The following is a 15,458-nucleotide window of genomic DNA, read 5'->3' on the forward strand; positions in this document are numbered from 1 at the left end:
TGTGTGTCTGCATGCTTGTGTGAGTGTGTGCAGTCCGAAAGATCAAATTGGGGACGTTAAGAGATGGAGCGCCATGGAGACAGCCTTGCAGCGATCGCTTAGCAACATCGGGTTCAGCTTCCTGTCCGTCTCTTGCTGGGCTGCGTCTTCGGGTCGAAACGTGAGCGTAGCCGACGTCGCCTGGCTGATCGTCATCATCCGCTAACTGAAGCTGGCGTGGGCGTCTTCAAGTGGCACCACCAAGTCAAGCATCAAACTCACTCCCCGCCTTCCTCTCTGCCTCCGCCCAGTAGCCAGGGAGGTACGTCTCATCTGCTGCTCATCCAAAGGCTCTCTACACAACACCCCCCTCCCATGATGGACGCCCTGCGTGGGTCGGAACAGAGGTGAGGGCTGAGTGGGTGGGTGGGGTTACTGGGGTGGGCGGGGGTTGACCCTCAAGGACACAAACACACGGCGGGGCTCTCAGACCAGCGAGGCCTCGGCTAGTCATAACTCGGTGACCTCCAGGGGGCTTCCCGACAGGGGGTGGGCGCCCTTGTTGCGGTGCAGTGGCGTGGACTTGGCCGACTCGGTGCGAGCGTTGCGCTCGGTGTACGGCGAGCCGCCGTCGCTGTCGACGTTGAGCGTCTCCAGGGAGCGCGCCAGCGCGCGCTGGTCGTCCTCGGGCAGGCTGTTGAGGTCGGAGGTCAGCAGCGTGCCCGTGCTGCCGTGCACCACGTGCACGCCCTCCGGCCCGCGCATCTCCAGCGGGAGCTTGTGCTTGAAGCGCAGCGTGCCACGCCCGCCGCCGGAGCTCAGGCGGTCCTCGTCCTCCTCGTCCAGGTCGCTCTGGATCAGCTGGAGGCCAGGGGGGGACGGGGGGGCGGGACCAGAGGAACAGGAAACAGGAAGTACAGTTAGAGAGGGAGGGAGGCGGGATCAGAGAGAGGAACAGGAAGTACAGTTAGAGAGGGAAACAGGATGTACAGTTAGAACGGGAAACAGGAAGTACAGTTAGAGAGGGAGGGAGGCGGCATCAGAGAGAGGAGCAGGAAGTACAGTTAGAGAGGGAAACAGGAAGTACAGTTAGAGAGGGAAACAGGAAGTACAGTTAGAGAGGGAAACAGGAAGTACAGTTAGGGAGGAAACAGGAAGTACAGTTAGAGAGGGAAAGATTAGTCCTGCTTGGGAAGTTTCCGACTGACTGGCAGTCTGAGACGTTCACTGAACACATTTCAAATTTATTTTTAATGAACTAAAATAGAGTAAACATTGGTGGTGTGATACAAGTAGTGTCCTTCAGAGAGGTTGAAAGGTGCCGGTGAGGAAGATAAGGTTCACGTTCACAGAGCTCAGGAAAGTGAAAAAAGTAGGAAGAGGCGATTTGTCATTTGATATCACACAATACACGAGTCGTAAGCAGGGATTCATTGCAGAGTAAGAGAGTAGTTAAATTACAGTCTAGAACACAACAACTAGCAGTGGCTATGCCTGAATCAGACTTGGACCCACAATATCCTAATTTTGTAACAATATATTTGATAATATCCGTTTGAATTGATTACATTCTCTCTGATTACGTGAATCATGAAAGGTCTTAAATTGTACATTGTGGCACGTCCTAATCACCACAGATGCCATTCTGTCAAGATCTGTCTGATTGTGGATTCTGTTGAGCTCAGGTCTGATTCAAGCGACCAAAGTGAGAGAAGCAGTGAGGGGAAGGCAGAGGGGTCGGTGGTGAAGCAGCACACGATGCCTCTGAGCGGAGCAACGACAGGACACCGCCATCTAGTGGTGAGGGAGAGGAACAGCAGCACAGCGGTGCGAAGAGCACCCTCTAGGGACGAGGGAGAGAGAGAGCAGCGGTTGGCGCGGCACCAGCCGCCGCTCCGAGCCCACCTCCGTGACCGACGAGTGGTCTCCCTGGCTGGTGGATTTAGTGACCAGTCGGGCCGCAAAGAGCCCCTTCAACCTCAGGTAGTCGTCCAGAACCACCTTGAGCAGGGAGCCCTGATGGAATCGCAGTGACCATTAGAAAAAACGCCCGTACAACAATAACCAACATAAACCTGTCCCCTATTGTCCCCCTCCAGACCTCGTCTCCCTCTGCGTCGGCGGGGACAGAGGAGGTCCATGATATGGCTGAGTGTTGATGATGTGTGCGTCTCTCACCTTGATGGGCCCGTCCCTCATGATGTGTCCCAGCTTAGCGATGTTGTCGTACTCCTGGATCGCCGCCCGCAGGTAGCGGTCGTCCTCTGGCCTGGCCTGTGGCTCCCGGCCAAAGGTACCCTTTACATCCAACGCACGTATGCACACACACGCACGCATGCACGCACGCACGCACACACACACACACACACACACAGACAAACGTACACGCACACACAGAGTTTGAAATGCAGTCTTGTTGGTGAAATAGCTGTGTAATGGGAGTGACAGAGGGGTCAAGCTGAATCAGGTGGGTACACAGAGACAAACGTACACACACACACACACACACACACACACACACACACACACACACACACACACACACACACACACACACACACACACACACACACACACACACACACACACACACACACACACACACAGTTTGAAATGGAGTCCTGGTGAAGACACAGCTGTGTAATGGGAGTGACAGGGGGTCAGGCTGAATCTCTGAAGAACGATGACCCCCTCCGTCAGTTCAGCCGAGGCACATAAAGGCTGAAGCTAAGCATGATTCATGAACAAATACTGAACCCAGGTGTGTGTGTGTGTGTGTGTGTGTGTGTGTGTGTGTGTGTGTGTGTGTGTGTGTGTGTGTGTGTGTGTGTGTGCGTGTGTGTGTGTGCGTGTAACCCTGGACCTGGAGTGGATATGGAGGGGGTACTGAAGTGTGTGCGGGCGGCGCTAGGGGAGGGGGAAGGGGGTACCGACTTGTGTGCGGGCGGGGCCGGGGGAGGTGCCGTGGGGAGGGGGAGGGGGTACTAACATGTGGGCGGGCGGGGCCGGGGGAGGGGAGGAGGTACTGACATGTGTGCGGGCGGGGCTGTTCCACAGGTCGCTGATCTCGCTCAGGTCCCCCGGCAGGTCGTCCTCGTGGTCCGCCTGCGCTGCCAGCTCCAGGTTGCGGCAGAAGGGGTCCAGCCACACGGGGTTAGCCCTGGGGGGGGGGGGTCGGGCAAGAGGGGGGTGCTCAGAAACCAAATGACCACACGGGACATGAACCTTGTACAGACACTTTAGACACACCTTTCTGTACCAGAGTCTCTTTGCTTGTTTGACGTGACCTAAAGTGACTGATTAATGTCTTTATTGTTAGTGCTTGGCACTTCCTTGGCACTTCCTTACTGTACCAACAGTGATATATTGTTGTTTCTCTGCCTTCTGACAAATTCTTCTTATTATAAGTCGCTTTGGATAAATGTAAATGTCCTATGTGATTAACGGCTTGTGTTTTGTGTTTAATGGCTATTCAACATGTGTTTGATAAACCCCCGAAACTCATGAAAGAAAGACCCAAATAAAGACCCAAAGTGATGCAAGGCGTTGCGTAGGTCCACCGTTGTCTTACCCCTCAAAAGAGTACTTGTTCGTGTTGGGCATGTCAAGGACGTCCATAAGACCCTGGTTCCCTAGATACACAACAACATGGCACACGTGAGACATGTCATGCTGCACGTCAACATGTGATGCATGACACCATCCTGCTGTTAACTTGAACCTGCAGTCCATCTCACCTGTAGAGCCGGCCACTATGGCTTTGAGCTTCCTCTTGTGTCTATCGACCAAGAAACACACAAGACATCATAGAGGTTAACACATCAACACTTTGAGATGATCACATTATTTAGTCAACAGCTCAAGTGTAACGATGATATTGAGGTGCTTGGTGATGTGAGGAAACTCGGCACTCACACTGTCCGGAAGTGCCAGCTCATGGTGGCGAACAGAATGCCCACCAAGCACAGCAGAACAGCCAGGATGATGATGACCAGCTGGAAGAGAGGAGGGTTCAACAACAGACCTAAAGACTGCTGGGAAATGTAGTTCTGGACAATGACATTCTGGGAAATGTAGTTCTGGGAAATGTTGTTCTGGGAAATGTTGTTCTGGACAATGACATTCTGGGAAATGTAGTTCTGGGAAATGCAATTATCAAATTCAAGCAATAAAATTCAAAAGTTAGCGAGAAGGGATATTTCCACACAAAACCCGCCAAGCACTAAACTGGGTGTGCTTGTCGTCTAACCGTACCGACAGCCACATAGTTAGCATGTGTTTGTGGTCTTAATCTCAACCCATACCCTCCCCCTCTCTCACCTGCAGCGTCGAGAAGTCGTCAGGTGCCTTCCCGCTGACGGCGGGCTGGACGTCCAGGACGTTGTGGGTCCTGAACAGGTTCCTGAGCTGCTCCTTGTTCTCATCGATCATCTGGATGACCCTGCGTGGGCAAACCCCGGGACAAAGCGTTCAGAGGGCTACACATCCACAGCACATGGCAGGGCAGAATAACGACATGGCTCAGTGCTTTGGGCTGGTCTGAGGTCAGACCTTTCGACATCGAGGATGCGGTTGGTCTGCTTGTTCACCACGTGGATCAGCACGTCCGTCTGGGCGAAATTCACAGCGCCGTTCTTGTTCACGTGGAACTGAGAAGAGAGGAGAGCAACAGTGAAATGTGGGACCGCCTCCAAATGCTTTTGTGTATCGGTTCTAAACAGGACGGTAATATCCTTGATTGGGACATTCTTGCCACAATAGCAAATTTACTGGTTCTGTTCACTTGTGTTTATTGATAGTTCTGTTCAACTGTGTTAAACACTGATCCTGTGAATCTGTGTTAATACTAATTTGGTTCAACTGTGTGGACTACTGATTCTGTTCACCTATGTTAAATACTGATTTGGTAATTCCTGATTCTGTTCACCTGTGTTGATTACAGATTCTGTTCCCCTGTGTTCTTGTTATTTAACCCCAACACCAGTAGTAGATTTATTCCTTTTCCCCTGTCGACACACTACATGTGCTAGTGTCCAATTAAATTAAAACACATTCAAACACAGGCAGAAACAAAAATAACAGGTTCCAAGGGAGAAACTGGTGAAATGGTCCAACAAGAACCCGGGTGAACAGAAGGACTAATCGACACAGCTGCCAGGAGTTTCACAAATGAGGACACACAGGGAAAACAACACCAAAACGTTTTTGTTGGAAGTGAGCCCTCTGCCTCACCTGTACATCGTCGGTGTTGACGATGGCACCGGTGATGTTGGACAGCAGCTTGATGAACTCGTCCTGGAAGAGGCGCACGTTCTCGGGGATGTCGTTGATCATGATCTTGACCCGCTGGTCATCCCGCAGGATGTAGATCCCCACAATGGCCATATCGCTGTTGCCCGCCTCGTCGCAGGCCAGCACCTCCAACTGGAAGTAGCCGGGGCCGTAGGCCGTGAACAGGTCGTAGGTACGGATGACGCCCGTGTTGTCTAGGAGACGCCCAGGGAGGAGGGAGAGACGTGGCTTATACAGCTTCGTTAGAGACCTGCAGCTTATGCTGTTCTACGTGTGCTGGTCTCACAAATCAGTGATGAATTACTGAGGACACGGATGGCAGTGATGATGAATCACTGGTAACACCGATTGCAGACAAGCTCAAAATCTTGGTGAACAGGGTCATGTCAATTCCTATGGCAGAGACTAGCGTGCAGTTCCTTTAACAGCCTCTAGGTGGTTTACGGCAGAGACTAGCGTGCAGTTCCTTTAACAGCCTCTAGGTGGTTTACGACAGAGACTAGCGTGTAGTTCCTCTAACAGCCTTTAGGTGGTTTATGGCAGAGACTAGCATGCAGTTCCTCTAACGGCCTTTAGGTGGTTTACGGCAGAGACTAGCATTAAGTCCCTCAGGGTGTCCGTGTACAGGCGAGGAGGACGAGGAGAGGCGTGCGGGCGTACCTATGATGAAGATGTCGCCCATGTCCTCGGTGTCGTTGGACTGCAGCCTGATGTACTGGATGGTGACGATGTGGTAGCGCACCACGCTGTTGTTGCCGATGTCGTTGTCCACCGCCGTCACCCTGATCAGCTCCGAGCCCACCTTAGCATCAGCCGCCACGCCTGCGACGGAGAGAGGAGAGGGTCATGGTGGTTGGGAGAGGGAGAGGGGGAGAGAGAACGAGAGAGAGAGAGAGAGTGAGAGAGACAGACAGAGAGACAGAGAGACATTAACGAAAACAGAGAGAGGGATTGACTGCAGAATCGTCATCGTAACAGGAGAAATTGAACCTTGACTTAACACACTAACCCATCACCAGAGACTATACGGGCCCGTTCCTACCAGGAGCACGCAACACACTCGACACACACACAGCGCTCCGTCCTCTTACCGGCCGTGTACTCCTTCTTGACGAAGCGAGGCGACTGGTCGTTGATGTCCTCCAGGTAGATGTTGACCTTCTGCAGGGTGGGGTCCCGGCCGGGGTCCAGCGCCCGGGCCCAGGACGCCCTCTGCGCCCGGACGGGGCTCCAGCTCTGGTTGCTGGAGGCCTTGACGATGATGGTGTACACGGAGATCTCCTCCCGGTCCAGGTCCCTCCTCACCTGTAACTCGCCCGTCTTGTTCAGCTCAAAGTTACCCCTGCTGTTCCCTTCTGGAAACAGAGGGGGGGGGGGGGTGGGGGGGGAGGAGAGGGTGAGAGGGAGGGAGAGGGCGAGACCGAGATAGGGAGGGAGGGAGAGGGAGGGAGGGAGAGGGAGAAGTGGAGAGCGAGAGAGAGGGAGAGAGAGAGAGAGCGAGAGAGAGAGAGAGATGTGTTTAAAAGACCATCCTGAGGTCTAGCGGTTAAAGGAGAACTCCAACGATTTTTACCCCATTATCATTTTCCTGAGGGTCACCCCGTGTTGAGGGAAGTAAAAAACCAGATGAAAATTTATTTGAACAAGCCAGAGATCTGTACTGGCTGCCGGCGCTATGGAATAGCTATAACGCTAAACCGCTCGTTTAACTCAAATAGTGTGGTGAAACGGTATAAACTTTTTTGACTGTGTTTTTGCAGAGAGAGGCCGCAGTCACCTGCGATGAAGTAGTACACCACAGCGTTGGAGCCCTCGTCTGCGTCAACGGCTCCGGTCACGTTGCCCACCATGGTCCCAGGTTCAGAGTGCTCCCGCACCGTCAGGACCTGGTAGGGCAAGCTGCCGCGCTGGGACACAAGCACACACAGAATAGTGGTCACTAACAGTCCTTAAGGACGCAAGCACCCACCGAATAGTGTTCACTAACAGTCCTTTAAGACACAAGCACCACTGAACAGTGTTCACTAACAGTCCTATAAGACCCCTTTTCACCTGAGGATCTGAGTGAACATTGAAGGGGAATATGCATGGAACAAAAACCGTGAATCGAGCTGTGGTTTGAACTGACCGGTGGTTTGAGGAAGACGGGCTCATTGTCGTCGATGTCCAGCAGCACCACCTGCAGGGGCTGGGTGGTCTCGTAGGGCACGGGCTGGCCCAGGTCATAGGCCACCAGGATCAGCTGGCACGCAAACACACAGCCCAGGAGGATATGAACATATCACACATACATCCATACGGCCCGCTGCAGACAGCACACACACACAGCCCAGGAGGACGTGAACCGGTGGCAGCAACATACGGCACGTTTCAGACAGCAAACTTGGCTGAAGTGGATGTTCTGCTGTCTTCGTCCAGTAACTTCCAACAGTCACAGGTAAGGATAGATGGATGCTTTATTTATCCCTTTCTTTAAATAGAGAGGTGGTTCCTATTTCATTTATGTCATAAAAGCAAAACAGACACATCACGTTTCACACATGCAACCACACACGCTCGCACGCACGCACGCACGCACGCACGCACGCACGCACGCACGTGCACACACACACACTCGCATGCACGCACACACAGACCCCCCCATCTACCCACCCCACCCACACAGCCTGGGACTCACGTCGTGCTTGCTCTGCTTCTCGCGGTCCAGCCTCACGGCGGTGGTGATGGCGCCGGTCAGCGCGTTGATGTGGAAGTTTTCCCAGTCCCTGTTGCCGGCGCCCGTCTGCAGGAAGGCGTAGCGCACCTCGCCGTTCACACCCTCGTCCACGTCGGTGGCCAGCACCGTGCACACCTCCAGGCCGGAGGGCCTCTCCTGGGGGGGGGGGGGCGCACACACACACACACACACACACACACACCGCAGAGGCAGAGGCAGACGCAGACGCAGACGCACAAGCGGACGCACACACGCAAAAATGAACATGAATATAATGCACATCTGGCACTAACTGTGATTACAGGCACACACATGAGCGTACACGCACACGCACACAGACACACGTACACATACACACACGCAGCTAACACAAGTAGACGCAGACACACCCGCAGATGCAAACACAGACGCACACAACCAAAAACCTTTTAAGAATATCATGCGCAACTGGAATTTAATATGATTCCAAGGCACACACACGTGTGCACACACCCTCATATGACACCCCGCTCACACACACACACACCTCACACACACACACACACACACACACACACACACACACACACACACACACACACTGCTTCAACACACGCACACACACACACACCTCTCCCACCCACACACCCAGCGCTCCCACAGACCTCATAGATGCTGACGGTGGTCCCGTTGGTGGGCCAGACGAAGACGGGCCGGTTGTCGTTGACGTCGATGATGGTGATGAGCAGGAAGGCGTGGCCGCTGAGGGCGGGGCTGCCCTTGTCGGTGGCCGTCACCGTGAGGTTGAAGCGCTCCGAGGACTGCAGCAGCCGGCGGGAGCGCACCAGCCCGGTGTCCTCGTCCAGGGAGAACACCTCTTCATGAGGGAGGCCACACCGACTACACGTTACGGCTTTGAGGTGGTTTACGGTAGAGACTAGCATGTAGTTCCACTAAAGGCCTGTAGGTGGTTTACGGTAGAGACTAGCATGTAGTTCCACTAAAGGCCTGTAGGTGGTTTACGGTAGAGACTAGCATGTAGTTCCACTAAAGGCCTGTAGGTGGTTTACAGTAGGGACTAGCATGTAGTTAGTTAATGGTGGATACCTAACACGTAACTGGCTATAAAAGGTTCATAGTGTTGGAAGACCCGTCAGCAATAGTCAATAGACATTTTTTTGAATTGTGTGCGTGTGTGTATGTGTACGTGTGTGTGTGTGTGTTTGTTTGTGGGTATAAGTGTGTGTGTTTGTGTATAAGTGTGTGTATGTATGTGTATGCACTGTATGTGTATGTGTATGTGTACGTGTATAAGTGTGTATGTGTATATGTGTGTGTATGTGTGTGCATGGGTGTGTCCGTGTATATGTGTGTGTAGTGTATACGTTTATATGTGTGTGTGTGTGTGTGCAGGGTGTTGTACCTGCGCCGGCCCCCTGCATGCTGTAGGTGAGCAGGCCGTTCTCGCCCTCGTCCAGGTCCGTGGCGGACAGCGTGATGATGGAGGTCCCGCTGGGCTCGTTCTCGAACACGCTGGTGTTGAAGGCGCGCCGGGCGAAGCGCGGCCGGTAGTCGTTGACGTCCAGCACTGTCACCAGCACCTGGAGCGGGACACAAGGCGAGGGTAGAGAGAGAGAGAGAGAGAGAGAGAGAGAGAGAGAGAGAGAGAGAGAGAGAGAGAGGGAGAGGGAGAGAGTGAAAGAGAGGGGAGAGGCAGAGAGAGATAAAGAGAGAGAGAGTGATAGAAAGGGAGAGAGAGAAAGAGAGAGAAAGAGAGAGAGCGAGAGAGAGAGGGAGAGAGAGAGAGAGAGAGAGAGAATTCAGACACTACTACAGGCCATACACAAGACAAAGGTAGAGAGGGCGTAGACGTTAAGATGCAACATCGCCACTACGACGGCAACATGGGAATGTTGGTCTTTGTTTAGCGATGAATCCTAAAATGATCTGTCATTATTGGGAGTTATTGTTGGTAGATATTAGATATTTGATATATCAGATATAATCGTGTTTGAAACTGCCACAGTATTTCTCATGCACAACGTGACGAAACAAGGTTTTTATTCACCTAGGTAACGGTATATACAGGAGTACCGGCAACAAAATATCCCATGATTCAACCTGATGTACATGGGGTCATGACCCGCGTGACCCCATGACCTTTGCCCTGGCCCCTACCTGCACAGAGTTCTCGCGGCGGTTGTTGGGGCTGCCGCCGGGGTTGTCCCTGGCGACGGCCGTCAGGGTGTAGTGGTCTTTAGTCTCTCTGTCCAGCGGAGACAGGATGTAGATGTCTCCCTACGACAGAGGAGGCTCCGTGAGCAGGAAGCAGGGGTAGGGCGGTGGGGGCGGAGAAGGGCCGCCACAATGCCTCTGTTTGCATTTCAGAGGAGGGTGTGTGTTTGTGTGTGTCAGTGTGTGATTTTGGGTTTGGGCGTGTGTGTGTGTGTGTGTGTGTGTGTATGGGTGTGTGGTAATCATATTCAACAATGAGGTCATTCAACAGTTGGTGGAACTCATAATTCCAAATAAGATAGACAAATGTAGACAGAAGCCTGTGCTTTCCGAGATTCATTTCATCATTAAACTCAGGGCACACAAATATAAACTGTAGCTTCTCTCAAACTTCACATATTTACATTTACATTCTGGGCATTTAGCAGACGCTTTTATCCAAAATGACATACAGTAAGTACAATAAGTACAAACGTTATTTTTTTGCTTTGGCGTATGAAAATAGCTAACAGTGAACTAGGAGGTGCCAGTGTTCTGGTCTTTGTGTATGTGTGCATACACGTGTGCATGCACTCCCTTCTGCATGTGTGTGTGTGTGTCCCCTTATGCATGTGTGTGCACATGTGTATGCTCACTTCTAGACACTAGTGTAGTGTCTACAAATTTGTGTGTGTGTATGTGTGCTCCCTTCTGCACGTGTCCCCTTATGCGTGTGTGTGCACGTGTGTTCCCTTTCAGGCTCGGTGTGCGTGTGTGTGTGTGTGTGGGTGTTTGTGTGCCCATATGTGTACGTGTGCGTGCGCTCATGCGTGCAGCTGCGTGCAATGCTCACAGAGCTGGGTCTGATCCCGAACTTGCCCTCCCCGTCCACCAGGCTGTACTCGACGACGGCGAAGAGGCCGGAGTCTGCGTCGGTGGCGCTGACCCGTATGACGATGGTGCCCAGCTCGATGTCCTCGTACAGCGGTTTCTGTGACCGTGGCACACACACACACACGGCACAGTTAAGACTCTCAGAGCTATGACCCGGAGACGTCACCGCCATTCAACTCCCTGCTGTGTCTCCCACTCCCACACACTCAAGTATTAAGTCTCTCACAGTTAAAAAAGATGTCAAATAGTTACAAGGGCCATTTGAAATGTATACTTGCATGCAGCACATAAAACACAAGCTCAAGAATCCTTTAACACCGAACCATGTTCAGATGTGTTTTTATACATACAATTAAGTTAATGACTCGCTCTGGGGCCAACATTTCGAGGGCGCATATCCGCATTCTCTAAAACACTGCCATCTGGCCTGTGGAGTGATATGACAGAGCTGAAGTGCTCTTGAAAGCGAGCAGCGGGCTAAATATACAGCGGCAGTCATTAAGCAGCAGGCCACTCCACTGAGCGGACCGACCGGGTCGGCCAGCTGCCCCCCCGTCCCCCTCGTCCCCCCTGTCGGCACGCTACCTGATAAGAGGGCTGGGTGAAGACGGGATTGTTGTCGTTGACGTCCACGATGCGCATGAAGACGGGCAGCTCGGCGATGCGGGGGGGGCTGCCGTGGTCCTGCGCCCGGATGGTGAAGTTCAGCCACTGGACCTGCTCGAAGTCCACCGTGCGGTTGGCCACGATCTTGCCTGCCAAACATACGCGGTCAGAGTTAGTGTGGGAGCGCCGTGGTTTGTGATCGGTTCTAGGAACTGGTGTCCGGGAAAGGTTGAGGGGCATTGATGTCATTGGTCATGGGAATGCAAACATTCCAAGATCGATGACGTCAACAATACAACTTCTCCGTAATTTTCCGTCCAGTTTTTTGTTTTAGTTTTTTAATGCATTTGAAGAAGTCCTTTTGTTTCAAAAATTGCCTCTCAGAGGTTCCGTAAAGTGTAGGGGGGGGGCTCTCTTTTTCATGCCCTATGGGGGGTGGGGTGTCAGGGGGGTGTATGTACAAGCTGTTAAGCCCTTTGAGACTGTACCTGTAATAAAGGGCTATACAAATAAAATGGAATTCAAACTATGCTCAAAATCAAAGATACATTTAAAACTGAAACTGATGAAAAAATGATTTTGTGTTGTCACAGCCCCTTTAAGTATGTGTTTGGTGAATGGGCCTGGGTCTGTCCAGCAGGGGGTGGTCTGTCCAGCAGGGGGCGTACCGATGGAGGGGTCCTCCAGCCTCAGGTAGCCCCCCCGGGGGAGGTCCAGCAGCTGGTAGATGACCTGGCCGTTGGGGCCTCTGTCGGGGTCCACGGCGGACACTGACAGCAGCGTGGTGCCCGGCTGGGCCCCCTCCAGGATCTTCTCTGTGAAGTTGGTCACGCCGAAGGGCCGGAAACGGGGGACGTTGTCGTTGACATCCAGGACGTTGATGGTCAGCCGCGCTGGAAAGGGGACAAGACCGGGAACTAACACCAAAGAATCCTAAAGACTGTAAGCCCTGTGGGCCCCGCCGGAGAAGGGACAAGACCGGACTGCAAAACACGACTAAGAACCGAGAACACATTCCAAGAAACCCTAAAAAACAGCAAGCCCTAAACGTAGGTGAAAGTCACTGCTGTGACAGATAACAGGTACCCATGCCCGTAGCCGGCTATGAGGTCACTGAGAGCAACAACCCCCCCCCCCACACAAAACTGATCCCCCAACTGAAGCCGCAACCCCCCTCCTCACCCCCGGCCTCACTATTTTTCAAACCTTGGTTTCGGCCCTGGATGTGACCACAAACATGCTGTGGTCAGAAGGATGATGACGAGGCTTCAAACAAAAACACAAAAACAAACCGCATCCAAAGACGGCAAGGAGAGCGAGGGCGGCGGCCTTACCGTTGGGCACACTGACGGACTGGTCGATGACATCGCTGGCGTTGTCGTGGACGGACACAATGATCTCGAAGGTGGCCACCTGCTCTCTGTTCAGCGGGTTCCGCACAAACACAGCGCCTGAGGACACAGACAGGAGCTCACAGTGTGTCCAGTGTCCCAGACACACACACACACACACACACACACACACGGGGGAGACATGTGGCTCAGGAGGTAGAGCGGGTTGGCTGGTAACCGGAAGGTCGTTAGTTCAATGCCTGTCCGCCTATCTCGCCTGTCTCTCCTTAAGGGACTGCCCCTAACCGGACAGCCCCTTACCGGACAGCCCCTTACCGGACCGCTCCTTACCGGACCGCTCCTTACCGGACCGCCCCTTACCGGACCGCCCCTTACCGGACCGCCCCTTACCGGTGTGGAAGTCGATCCCGAAGGACTCCTGCAGGCCGTCCACCGGCTGGTTCCCGTCGTCCCGGGCCTCCACAGAGATGATGTAGTACTCCAGGCGGGGCCGGTTGTCGGGGTCGGTGGCGGTGAGCGTGGCGACCACCTCGCCCGGCGGCGTGGACTCGTTGACGTTGATGGTGGTCACGGGCTCCAGGAAGCGCGGCCGCGAGTCGTTGACGTCGTCCAGCAGCACGGTGAGCGTGGCCGTGCCCGACAGCGAGGGCGTGCCGCGGTCCGTCGCCACGATGACCAGCCGGTAGGAGCCGCGGTCCTCGCGGTCCAGCGTGGCGTTGCCCACCAGCACGGCGCCCGACGCGGCGTCCACCACGAAGCGGTCCTGGGCGCCGCTCTCCAGGCGGTACGCCAGCCAGCCGTTGGAGCCCGCGTCCGCGTCGCTGGCGGAGAGCTGGGTCACCACCACGCCTGGTGCATGCAGGCAAACACAAACACACACACAGGGAGTGAAAAACTCAGATGGTGTCATTGTTTCACCACCATTACATGCGCCGGTCATAGCAGAGTGTTTGTATTGAAGATGTCAAATATTTATTGGCATTGCAAAACAACTCGGAAGTTAACTCGTAAGTTAACTCGTCAAAATAACTCGTAAGTTGTTCTTCAATGCAGAATTCACCTTGTCGGTCTTCAATGACTCATACACACTAATCACCAATGAAACAAGACATGGGGGGGGGGCCAGGGGAACAACGGGGGAACATTATCAGCATGAGCATAAATGTTGTTGTGGCGGGAGAGGCCCCCGTGGTGGGACGTCCCAGGGGGAGACAAAGGGAGACAATTGCAGGAAAGCATAATTAAGTCAATTTTGTTTTTACTGAGCGATGCCCTTTCCTGAGACGGGAGGACCACCCATTTGGCACAAGAAGAACCTACATATAGTCCGTCCCCCAGCCTCTGTTCCTAAGAGGCACGAACCCACACTCACACACATACATAAACACGCACGCACACACAGGCACACCAACTCACACACACACGCACACACACACACACACACACACACGCACACACACCCTCCTCACCGGTGGGGCTGTTCTCAGGGAGCCTGACGCTGTAGCTGGAGGGGCTGAAGATGGGCGGGTTGTCGTTCTGGTCCAGGATGGTGACGGTGAGGGGCACGCTGCTGTTCAGCCCGCCCACGTCCTCCGCCACCAGGGCCAGCTCCACGCGGGGCTCCAGGTACGCCTCCCGGTCCAGACGCGCCCCCTGGACCACGTGCAGCACGCCTGGGGGAGAGGGGGGAGAGGGGGGAGGTGAGAGAAGGCGCGGTGGAACACGCAGCTGGTTGTTTTCTTTAGTGGATGATTGGCTTTTTGTGTGTGTGTGTGTGTGTTTTTGCTTTTGGCTGTGTGTGTGTGTGTGTGTGTGTGTGTGTGTGTGTGTGTGTGCGCGTGTGTGTTCTTGGATTTTTGTCTGTGTGTTTGTGTGTTTTGATTTTTGTCTGTGTGTGTGTGTGTGTTTGTATGTGTTTTATTTTGTGTGTGTCTGTCCGTCTGTGTCTGTGTGCGTGCGTGCGTGTGTTCTTGTTTGTGTCTGCATGTGTGTATCTGTGTGTGCTTGTGTATATGCTTGTGTGTGTGCGTGCGGCGTGCGTGCATGCGTGTGTGTGTGTGTTACCCGTGTTGATGTCCACTCTAAAGAGGGCCGGTCGGGAGCCCAGCAGGCGGTACTTGACCACGGCGTTGGGTCCGATGTCTCTGTCCTCGGCCAGCACCGGCCCATTGAGCACGGTCAGCGTACTTCCTGGGGAACCAGGGAGAGGATACCATCTGATCAATACCAACTACTCAATACACATCCACCTCCTCATTAATTACTGCTAAACCTTGAAGTGGCACAAAGTATTAGAACAGCAGACTGATCAGGGAAAGAGAGAGGGAGGGAGGTGGAGAGGGAGGGAGGCAGGGAGGAGGAGGGAGGGAGGGATGGAGAGAGGGAGGGAGGGAAGGAGATAGTTTGATTATCTCAACCCTATTTTG

The 15,458-nt window shown here is 53.5% G+C and overlaps 1 protein-coding gene across 1 annotated transcript in view; it reads right to left on the reverse strand.

The window, feature by feature from the left end:
• Window positions 1-474: 474 nt before the first annotated feature.
• cdh23 (cadherin-related 23) overlaps window positions 475-15,458 on the reverse strand; it is a gene marked incomplete at its 5' end in the record, with an annotated part of 161,101 nt that continues 146,117 nt past the window's right edge. The window contains 25 exon segments of the mRNA XM_084470154.1: window positions 475-840; window positions 1,885-1,995; window positions 2,158-2,277; window positions 3,010-3,139; window positions 3,551-3,611; window positions 3,717-3,757; window positions 3,895-3,974; window positions 4,300-4,420; window positions 4,531-4,628; window positions 5,212-5,465; window positions 5,932-6,093; window positions 6,363-6,626; window positions 7,049-7,178; window positions 7,400-7,513; window positions 7,949-8,143; window positions 8,632-8,843; window positions 9,390-9,567; window positions 10,145-10,264; window positions 11,034-11,171; window positions 11,660-11,829; window positions 12,349-12,573; window positions 13,015-13,131; window positions 13,423-13,881; window positions 14,502-14,705; window positions 15,097-15,222. Coding sequence (XP_084326280.1) covers window positions 490-840; window positions 1,885-1,995; window positions 2,158-2,277; window positions 3,010-3,139; window positions 3,551-3,611; window positions 3,717-3,757; window positions 3,895-3,974; window positions 4,300-4,420; window positions 4,531-4,628; window positions 5,212-5,465; window positions 5,932-6,093; window positions 6,363-6,626; window positions 7,049-7,178; window positions 7,400-7,513; window positions 7,949-8,143; window positions 8,632-8,843; window positions 9,390-9,567; window positions 10,145-10,264; window positions 11,034-11,171; window positions 11,660-11,829; window positions 12,349-12,573; window positions 13,015-13,131; window positions 13,423-13,881; window positions 14,502-14,705; window positions 15,097-15,222 — 4,181 coding nt within the window. The 3' untranslated portion in view covers window positions 475-489.

This window comes from Micromesistius poutassou, assembly GCF_964030765.1.
Source record: "Micromesistius poutassou genome assembly, chromosome: 7".
NCBI classification, from domain to species: domain Eukaryota; kingdom Metazoa; phylum Chordata; class Actinopteri; order Gadiformes; family Gadidae; genus Micromesistius; species Micromesistius poutassou.